An 11,205-nucleotide genomic window follows, 5' to 3' on the forward strand; every position below is an offset into this window, starting at 1 on the left:
TCCTTCGTGCTTTGGGCAACCCTTGATGAGCTGAGAGTTGTTGGGCATGCAGGAGGCAGCTAAAATATCCATGCAGAGACTTAATAACTGATATCTTTCAGGTCTGGGGAACAAAAAGGAATTTAGTGTAACCCAAACCCATGGATAACAGGATAAAAAAGCATTGTGTTTCTCTTCCTCTTTTCCACTAGAATATAAATGTAAGACAATTGCTAATTTCTATGCACCAGAATGCAAAAGAGTCTGATTTCTTTTCCCAATTAAATCTTAAGGACAGTTTATTTTAAAATCTTTTTCCTTTTTTTTTCTTTTTTTTTTTTAATGTTGTTGCTTCTGTGCTGTTTCTCTTCATGCTTTCCCGGTGTCTGGGTCTATCAGAGATCAACAGGTTAATATTGCTGATCACATCTGTGTGAGGCTCTGATCACAGGCAAGGAACGCACCAGCCTCATCCCGTCCTTGACATGCTGCTCCTTCACGTCCTGAGTTCGCAGGTTCTCCAAATAAAAACCAAGAGCCATGTTCACAAGGAGAAAGGGGACCAAAAAAAAAAAAATAATACAGTCCTATCCTCTTGATTTGTAGAAAGAGCTTTGAGCCTGCATTGTATTATACTGTAAAATAGGACAGAGGGGTGGCACATGCCTTCTCAAAGCCTTCCAAAAGCCAGTGTTATCAGCATCACTTGGGATAACGGTGTGGTGCACCAAGCTGTGGTAGGCTTTCTGGTTTTGTCATTCTAGCAGCACATTGTAAGCTGTTCACCATAAATAAGCCAAATTCTCCTCTGGTTTCTGCTCACAGTTAACGGTGTTGTCACTCACAATACAGCGGGTGGTCTGGAAGTGTTCAAGGACAGACAGTCTCTACCCAGAGATGTTTGCAATTAGTGTGTGTAGAGGGGAAAAAAACCCACCAACTTGTGGGTTTCTGAAGTGGAGCGTTAGCATTGAAGAGTTTGGGATCGTGCTGGGAGGACACATGTTTAGAGGAAGGCTTTGGGTGGTTTTGCAGAGCAGATGATGAGTTGGGAACAAGGTGCAATAGAAATAGAGAGGATGGACATGAAGACAAAAGTAGAAGGTGAAGTTAGTGAGAAAAACTGTACAAGTGATGAAGAGCAAAAGGAGAGGTAGCGAGGGGTTTTCTGAGGGAAGAGACCAGTCAGCAGGCAACAGAAATGCTACGTTTGTGCTACGTAATATTGCTCCATCAGTCCTGTCCGGTGAAATGCTCGTAGGATATATACAATACGTTTTTGTTTGCGTATAAATCTTTGTTTCCTGATGTCCATAGGGGTAACAGAGACAGCTCGGGGAAGGCATCTGGCAGTCGGCAGAGCAGCACGGAGAATGAATTGAAGTGGACAGACCACCAGAGACCATGGAGCAGCACGGACTCGGACAGCTCCAATCGCAATTTGAAGCCAGCCATAACAAAGACAGCCAGTTTCGGTGGGATAACCGTCCTGACGAGAGGAGATAGCTCGTCAAGTAACAGAAGTACCGGCAAACTGTCTAAAACAGGTAGCTGGTACTGAATTGGGTTCCCAGTCCTTCTTGTTGTGTGGTGATTAAGGGCTGTGTACCGGTACCTGTCAGAGTTTGGTATATCACAGAATGGTTTGGGTTGGAAGGGACCTTCAGAAATCACCTGGTCTAACCCCCACGGTTGGACTATATGGTGAATTACAGAACAGTTGTATTCCTTTTGCATAGCAGATGTGTGCGTCCATCTACGTATGCTGGTATCTGGGTACCTGGTATTGAGGTTTTAGGAATCAAGAAGAAAACCTGGTGCCTGAGGTTTGCAAATCGTAGGTGAGGTGGGCTTTTTCTGCTATAAGGTATGTACACGTATTACTGGAACAATCTCTGCAATTGTTGTAGCCTGAAAAGATGGTAATCCTTTCAGACAAAGCACAGATTTTACCTTATTCATCTTACTCTTTTGGAATCGTGAAGAATTAAATGTCATCTATTTGATGAGAAATCCAAGAACATTTTGTTGTTGTTAAGATTCAGACCATCTGTAGAAGCACGGCCTCTCCCTCGCTGCTGGCAGATGAGGCAGTGTGCCGTAGTGGAGGCAGTCACAGAGCTTCCACAGTCTCTCCATTTTCTTGTTTAGTTCCCATTAAATTAAAGCATCATTTAAGGGGACTGCAAACCTGGTGGGAATGCTGCATTTATTTGCGTTAAGTTCACGGGTACATTAACAAAGGAGTGAGTCACGGGGTCTGGATCTAAGTAGTTTCAAGCTATGCCATTAAGCTACTCTTATATTTTTTTGTGTAAAAGTGCATAATAAATACTGAGCCCATTAGATGATGCCATCAGTTTGATTCATTTGATAAATATAGTACAGGACAAGTAGTAATCAATACTTAGCACTTACACGCTCAAGCTGAAAAAGCACTTTTATGGATGGCACTTAATTTAAACCAAGTTTATCAAACCTAGGTTGGTCAGATTTCACTTCTGTTCCCCAAACTGTACGATAGCCTTTGCTGTGATTCAAGATGCTGGGGAATTAAGTTTTCAGAATAAATCAAGAAAACCTTTGACTTTGTAACCACATTTTGGACCTCTGGATCTTGAACGTAGTTTAAAATGTTGTATTTCACAGCTGGAAAGGAATCTGTCTGGTTGGAAAGGTGCTCTTTCAAACTCTGCTGGTCTTAAAGCTGCTGGGAGTTTTTGGAAAATTGTGCCTCCTCTTCTGAATGCTTCTGTTTTATGTTTCATTTGAGGCCCTAGACAAATGTTGGATTTATTGTCTTAGGATTCATAGAATCATAGAATATCTCAAGTTGGAAGGGACCCGTAAGGATCCCAAGATAACATTCTCTTTCAGCTCTATTCTTACTTATGTGAAAACCTATGGAATTTAGACATGAATTAGGGAGGAGACACAGGTTCCTGGTATCCTTTTTTCATACCATTCACCTTCAGTAGAGTGCAAGTACGCTTATTTCTCTGCAGCATTGTATTGCAGAGGGGTAGAGCATTTTAAATGGTGTCAGGGAAATCCAGTCTGGAGGGCTGAGACATCCAATTGCAAAAGAGTAAAACTTTTAAGTAGCCATTTTAGTGTTAAAATCAAGCATATTAAAGGGTGCACTTAGAAAATGTATTAAAGGAGAGAACTCTGAAGCATGCCAATGCTTGTAAATGCATCTGCATTCCATATGCACCAAACCCAAAATTGCTTTCAAATGAAAACTCTTCTCTTATAACACATTTTTAAAGCATCAGTGGTGCTGAAAGTCCATGTTCTTTGTAGAGCAATTAGATACTCTAAGTGCTTTGACTTTTTTTTTAAGCCAAGTGGTTAAATTTGAAAGCTAGTTGAGGCACAGAAAGTGTGAAAAAGTAAAAGAGAAAAAAGAGCAAGGCTGGATGTCAAAACAAACTCACACCTTCAAAGCCAGGACACCAAGTCAAACTGTCAGTCAGCCTGGGGAAAGTCAGAGGGAATCATACCTGAATCGCTATTTCTATCCTTCTCTCTGCAATGCTATTGAATGGCATTAAAGCAGAAAAGAATGATTGTTCAAGAAAAGAATGACTGCTGAAAAAATAATGAGGAAGTTTGACTTGATAAAGTGTTCTCATTTCACCCAACGTGGAGTGCATTCATAGAGCTGTCAGAGCCCCCAGCTGCTATTTGCATGTGTTTTCTGAGGTGCATTAAGTACCAAGAAGCACTTCATTGTGCATGTTTTTTGCCTTAGATCTTCATCGTTCTGTACTCCAGCCATAGTGCTGGGCATTCCGTAGCTCGGTACACATTTAAAGCTTGATCATGTTTTTATTTAGGGTGGTTTTGTTTATTTTCTTTTGTCTTTACAGCAGTGATTGCAATGGGATTGCAGAGTTGGAGCTACAACGATTAGGCATGCTGTGCTGGTAGGGTGGCAGAGGCTGGTGGGCACCAATTCCACCCTGGGTCTCTGCTATAGAAAGTACTCTGTTCTCTAAAGTACTTTATGATTCACAGTAATACATTTAAAGTCTTTTTGTCTTGCATATAGTGTATGTGGAATCACTCTGAAGTCAGCAGTAGGTCCAAATTTCTTCACTGGCTATGTGATGGCAAGTGTTTGTGACAATTTAAAATGTGAAAACTATTCTACGTATATGACATTCATCCAGAAGCATTGTCACACATGTTTTTTGGGCATGGAAATACTAAGACCTAATGATTTTTACTGATGGCTCACAGCTGCATTTGGGAGTGATGCAATACTAGCACTGTAGCCTTTCTGAGTCATTTTTAGTATTGTCACCAAAATTAAAAGTTTTGCCCTTAATATTAACTCTTGATACATCAGTAATAAATGGTACATAGCAGACAAGCAGAAGCTGAAGAACAGAAAGATGTTAGACTCCCCTTAGGCAAAGACAGATCACAGGACGTGCTGTTCTCTGCAGTAGAGTCCATAGTGTCAATTAGTCTTAGACTTTAATTGCATTCAGCTGCACAGAAATTAGAGTTTAGCAAAGGAATTAGGTTACTTCATTCTTGCAGACTTCACAAAAGGGGCTGTTACATGGTTATCTTACTGGTTCTGATAGTTATTTTCATGCACACGTTGATTGTTTAGGAAGCCCTGCTCCACTAAAAAGCACAGTTGTATATTGCAAATAAAATTTTCTGTAAACCATTCTGTGATTCTATGATAATTCAGTATTGAATGGGAAGTTAATAGTTGAACAAATTGCAATCAGATTGCATTAATACAGCTTAGGACATCGTACAAAACCTTGGTTAATTTAGATTTCCAGTAGTATAGTGGACTTTCCAAGAATGACTAAGTATGTAGAGTGGTAAGTGAGATAGATGTCCCTGTAGGCATCAAAGATGTGCCTGTTCAGTTTCTAATACATCCATGGAGATGAACTCTAGGTTATCAGGTACCGTGTTGTTTTCACTGATGCATTACAACAGGTTTTAATATATGTTATTAGGAGGGAAGACAAGACATGTGCTCTCTGTATCTACATGTCTATTTAAATAATTGTTGTAAGACTTAAAAGATGTAACTGTTGAATCTTTGGCTTCCTCTTAATGCATTTTCCATTCAGTAGAATGCCCATCCATTGGGAGTGTATTTCTTTCCCTCTCATTTCCGAAAAGATGGCTGCACTGGGGTATCAACTGTGTTGATACAGATCTGTAGGGATCGTTAACTTCCTTGGCAGGGCTCCAAGTAATCGGAGCCACAATCTAATCTCTCCTGTTAGGTGTTCATTGCTACCCCTGTTGGGAAAAGATTATTATACTGCAGGCATTTCAATAGATTAACTTTATTTTTTTAAGTAATATAAAGTACCCTGTAAATTATAATTTTGTCTCTGAGTTTTGGAACTGGATTTCTGCTTCTTTATTATGTCCTTTAATTGAGCATTAGCCTGATGGATCTTGTGAGTCCAAGAGAAACTATAGGCAATAGATCATGAGCCAACTGCTTCCAGTCATACTCTTCCCACCAACTGACTGTGCCGAAACATAAATCTTATTTTTAGAAGTTCAACTTGTGGAGGAATAATCATGCTCAGATAAGCACATACAATTACTACAAAAAAAACCCCAAAGACTAAATACATTGTAATATACAGAAATGCAAGTGAGTTATAAAGGTAGCAAATAAATATTCCTAAGTCATGAAACTTTATCCAAGACAAAATAGTTCCGGAGGTGATCAGCACTGGACTGCTCCTAAGAAATTGACCGTCTGGAGCAAGTAATGGGTAGATCTTGAGAGTCCAGTTGATAAGAAAGAAAAAAATGACCTCAGACTTGAAAGGTGGGATGAAACAGAGATGTTCAAAGTCATCAGATACTGAATGCTGACCCAAATAAAATAGAGCAAGATGTGTTGCATCACTCGCTGGTGCTCAGGATATTGGAAAATTAATGGGACCTTCGTGCTCTCCCTCTGCAAACCCCGTAAGCTATTAAGACTTTGTGGTGATTTTTCTGTCTTTTTCTGTTACCACTCTTTGAACTGCTCTCTCTCTCTCAGAATACTTTAAAAATATCTTAATGGAAAGTGATGAGAATATAAAGGTTATTATTATGTCAACTGTGAAGCAGCAAGAAGATTACAGAAGAATCTAGAAGAAGTAGCCATCATTACATACTGAAAAAAGAGGTTGGATTGTGTAATGGGGGCAAAAATCTCATTTAGTGGAAGTTCCTTTCAGAAGTCTTTAGCAAGATACCTCTTAATGTGAATCTGAATAAAGTCAGATAGTTCTTATTTTTCTTTCTTTTTTTTTTTTTTTTTTTTTTAATTTGCTACATTACTGAACTCATTATGTGGTGATTTCTTATTCCAAATTTGGACACCGTGAAAATAGCTGATCAGAGCTACAAAGACAAGATTAATTGGTGTTAATTTCCAAACATTAGTGTTGGAATTTACTTGGTTTAATGTGTCTAGACTTAAAATGATAGGAAATAAGTTGTAGTGATGGAAAAAGTTAAAATAGATCATTCTTGTACTGGGTAAATGGGGACAAAATTGGTTAAGTAAAAATTTCTGTGATTGTTTTTTTTAATAGTTAGAAAATTCCTGAAATGGTTTTGTGTCTCTTTTGTGTTCTTTCAACTTGATTTACTGACAAAGGAGAGCAGATCTCTGATTTTTTAGGCAGATGTTTCAAAGCTAGCATCTTGGCCAGTGCGTGGTGATAGCTGCAGAAGTTGTTCTGCTGCTTCTGCCGAACATTTGATGAGTACACCTGAATTCATTGCAGTCCTTTGGCTTTTAACATCCAGAAGCTCGAGATCAATCCATGATTCTGCCATAAAAAGAGCTGAAAGGGGGAAAAAGAAAAAAGAAGCAACATGAAGCGCATGTGGAAGGAACAGAGAAATGTAGGAAAGGAGCCAGTAGCTGCTGGAGAAAGAAAATGAAACTCATAGAGTTGCATGTACATTTGGGATGAAGATGCTAAATACAGCTTGCAGCTCGATGAGGATGACCTCCAGGAATATCTCTGCAATTTGTTGAAACTCTGGAATCTGAAATGATGCAATAAATAAAACTGTCCCTGCAGGAGAAACCTTTCTAAAATTCCAACCTCAGTCCACAAGGAGGGGGGAAAAATAGAGCAACTAATACAACTTCGATGTGTATTTATAGAAATGAAAAATTTCTTCTGGAATCTCTATTGCTTTCTTAATTAGATACTGGAGAAGCAGATTTAGGGTCCTGCTGATGGCAAAGAGTGCACAGTTCATGAAGAGGACTGTCTCTGTAGTAGTTGCCATATGAATATGAAGTTTGAAGAAGATGGATAAAAATGTGTTTTACGCAGTAATCTTTGGAAAGACTCACTGTTTGTTAAGTACTGGGATGCTGATGTGAATTCTTCAGAGGAAACCAATTCTGCTCTAATTATAAGGAAATAAATGATTTCCAATACGGATTTGACTGAAAATTAAGCCAAGGCTCTGAGCAGTCTGCTGCAGGGTCCTCCTGTATTATCCCAAATATAAAGGGATGTCATTTGCCCTCTTAGAAGTTTGCTAAAACCTAAGTCTGAGTTCTGTCTTTCCTTTTAATCTGTATGTGCAGGAGAGCACTAAGGAGGGTTAGTATTTCATGAAAGATGCATAGGCAGTGTACAGAAGTAAAATAAAAGAAATTTCAATTAAAATACACTCTACCTTTGGGAGGAAGCATCCATGCAGACACTTGCTTTCACATCTCCCTTATATTTGCCTTAACATCCTTCTTTAAGGCTCAGATGAACAGCTTCCTTATGCTCTCAGAGACTCTTGTCATTTTTGCATGAAGCAAATTGAAATCTAATCAAGCAAAATCTCTGAAATTTGGAAATCATATTTTATAGTTTTTTAAAATAATGCATCTCTCCATCCTTCCAGGCGCAAATGTGTTTTAGCACATTTGATTTATCTTGATTGATCAATTTTAATAACACAGGTGCTGAAAAATCAAAGTGGCAGAAGTCTTAGGTAGCATCTTAGGTAGTTTTAAGTGAATACACATATGGCACAGCTACCTTGTTAGTTGAGTGACAACTCAGTTGCTAGTTTGTGGTTTTTTTTTTTCTTACAGAAAATATTTTGTGTTTTTTTTGTTTGGGGTTTTTTTTTTTTTTTAGTTTACAAACACCATGTTTAATTTTTATACCTTATGAAACAATACTTTGACATCATAAATACATGCAGAGCATTTTGTGTTCTGTTCGATAAAGCTATTGTAGAAATACCACCGGATGCTGAGCTCAGGAGGGAGTGGAAATCCCACTTTGCAGTCTGTGAAAGTTGTCCTCGTGTCTGAAGGGGCCTGGAGTCCCTCGTAACCTTTCCGCTGTGGTTGTGTCTCTGCGTCAGGCTCAGAGTCTTCCAGCAGCGCTGGCTCCTCAGGATCCCTGTCACGACTACATCAGCCTCTCCAAAGTGCATCTCTCATCCCTGGGGTGACAGCCAGCTCCTCAGGCAGCGTGTCCTACCCTGAGAATGGGATGAGTGGCCAGGTGGCCCCCAGCAACACCAGCTATATCATTCTTCCACTTGAAGCTGCAGGGATACCGCCGGGCAGTATCCTTCTCAACCCACACACAGGTCAGTACGATGCTCTTCAGCCTGGTACCTGCCCTTTGGTGTTTCTGATGTCAATTGGAATTGGAAAATTTCAGGAAATTTCGTGTTTCTAGAGATGTTTTCCTTGAGGTACTTTTATGAGGAAGCCAGCAGCAAATACACATAGAAGTGACATTTGGCGGGTTGTTTTTCTCGAATTTGTGGGCAAAGCTGGATTGGCTTTCTGAGGCTGTGGTGGCGGAGCTGGTGGGAAGTGATGCCAAACACACTGGTGTGGTCCCAGACAGGATATTCCATCTTGTAAAGTCCTGGCACTCTCTGGCTGTGAATCCTCTGAGATTCTGTTAGCTTCAGTAAGGACAGACCCTCTTCCATAGCAAGCTGTGGAGATCGTGCAACTGAAAAAGGATGCTTAAAGTTTTAGAGATTGTGCTTAGCAGCAGAAGAATTTCAAAAGGCTTAAAGGCTGCATTGGAATTTGCCATTCAGAGTTAATTTCCTTTTGTGATTAGCAATTGTGTTTAATTTGGAAGTTTTGTGATAAGAGAAAGTCCTAATCTCTTCAATTCTGCATCAATTCTGGTAGTTAGCAGTGCTGTCTCCCTTGAAGGAGACAGTTGAGACATTTGCAGCCACCCAAGCACTGTGGATGCTTCAGAAACCACTGAGCTTGACCTTGAGTGCTTGCTGGGAGTTTAAGGCAATTTGTTGCCTCCTTGGTCCAGACGAAGTCCGGATAATGTTTACACTCATACTCCACACAGTATTGTACTGACAGCGTTAAAAAGGTTCAGGGAGGTTGAGGCTGTGATGCTTCTCAAGTGATTTGGACTATTTCAGTGACCATGACTAGCTGTGCTGTCAACCTTAGCTGAGTTAGGTGGGGTTTAAAATAACAAAGCCTGCAGTGCAGTGTATTCACTAGGAGCTGAGAGTTGAACTCCAAAATATTTTTTTAAAGTCCTTAATAAAGCATTCAGAAGCTTTTTATTTAGGGATTTTCATTTATAACCAGAATTTTATGTATGTTACACCCCTGTGTAAAGTTTATTTGTGAGTCCACTGATAAAAATACTTCTTTTAGTCAGAATGCAGTCAAGAAAACCAAAAGTTGCAGCATTTAAGAAAAAACACAGCCTTGACAAACTATAAAACCAAATTTTCCACAGACATTTAGACATAATAGTTTCTGTGGCTGATCAGTATATATCAGCATATGTAAAATCAGGGAGAGTTCCTGTTTGTTTAGATTCAAATGCGATAAGTTCTTTCCAGAGAGATGACTTGGAAAGGTATACATTTATGCAAGTTACTAAAGCTTTTACTGTTTCTGTGTACTTTTTTCTCCAAGCTATTACATTACTGACACAATGATACAGAAAATGGAGGGAGCAGATTCTAAGGACTGAAATTCTTGTCTCAGTCATATAGCTTCATGCCACTACCTGTGCTGGAAGTCAGGCTGTACTGTAAGGTCTGCTGTGTTTTTTAACATGCAGCAAAATCCATGCTGCAAATTTGGCACTCTTTGGGCTCAGAATCTTTGCATCTTATTAGGGTAATGTTACAAAAGATGCTCTGCAGGGAGGAGACGTAGATTGCTGGATGCTGTGATCGACTGTCAAAGTGATGGATGCTGTCAGAAACATAGATGAAGAGAAGACAGTTTAAAGAAAAGGAAAAAGGAGCTTTGTTTCCTGTAATGAATAGATTTTCACACTATTCTTTAGCTCTTTCTTCTCCTCTTGCAGAGTCTCTACTTACGATCTTTTTCTCTCTTTTGATCATAACACTGTGTCCTTTAAAGATCTCTGCTTCCTTTCACACTACGTTGTCAGAGTGCACATCTACAGATGCTGTCAGTGTCTTCCTGCTCTGATCATACCTCGCAGCTCTTGCTCAGTTGTTGTCAGTCCATACTTTCTTTTCCAGATCCACAGTTTCCTTTGTTTCTTCTCTTTCCCCGCGTAGAGAAGCTTCATGCTTGCTGTGGGAAAGGACCATTTGTGTGACTGTGCAGTTTTACTCTCCATTTCACCTGCTCCACCAGTCTGTTTTGCCCTTTAAAGGATTCCTCTTGACAAGTTCTCTGACTTAAGCCCTTTGACAATTTAAGAGCATTTATGTTTCATTCCTACTCCTTGAAATGCTATTGCAATTTTTGCCCTTCTATCAGGGCCACAGTCCGTAGCTTACAGATGTCTTCCTTGTTACCATCTGATCTCTCCTTTTTGTTTTTTATTCCAAGATTTCTTCCTGAAAGATTTGGGTTTTGGTTTGGTTTTTTGTTTGGTTGGTTTTTTATTCTTTAAAAGCATTGCTGGACCATTCAGTTCTGTCATCCTTCACTGAGCCATGGGCAATGCTCTTTACAGCTTCCCTTGAGCATCTGGCGGAGGCTTTGGGACCCTGTTATCCCTTGCCCAGTCTGATTGCCCCAGTCTCCTCAAGTACTTCTAGAGCCTGAGACTTACAGATCTGGGGAGTCCGTGCCATTGTCACCCAGTGTGTTCACAACAAGAAGCTAAAATTAGTGTTTTTTTCTCACATAAGCATATGTAATTCCTTTGATTTATGAATTTATGATGGAAGTGAAAAGAGAACTGAAGTCATGGAAAACAT

At 39.7% G+C, this 11,205-nt stretch overlaps 1 protein-coding gene across 1 annotated transcript in view; it reads left to right on the forward strand.

The window, feature by feature from the left end:
* Positions 1-8,696, forward strand: part of LOC104462226 (cAMP-regulated phosphoprotein 21-like) — a 46,078-nt gene extending 37,382 nt beyond the window's left edge. The window contains exons 14-15 of the mRNA XM_010074088.1: positions 1,297-1,526; positions 8,374-8,696. Coding sequence (XP_010072390.1) covers positions 1,297-1,526; positions 8,374-8,696 — 553 coding nt within the window. The remainder of the gene's footprint in view (positions 1-1,296; positions 1,527-8,373) is intronic.
* The last annotated feature ends 2,509 nt before the right edge of the window (positions 8,697-11,205 follow it).

The sequence above is a fragment of the Pterocles gutturalis genome, unplaced genomic scaffold (genome assembly GCF_000699245.1).
Source record: "Pterocles gutturalis isolate BGI_N339 unplaced genomic scaffold, ASM69924v1 scaffold5347, whole genome shotgun sequence".
Lineage (NCBI taxonomy): Eukaryota > Metazoa > Chordata > Aves > Pterocliformes > Pteroclidae > Pterocles > Pterocles gutturalis.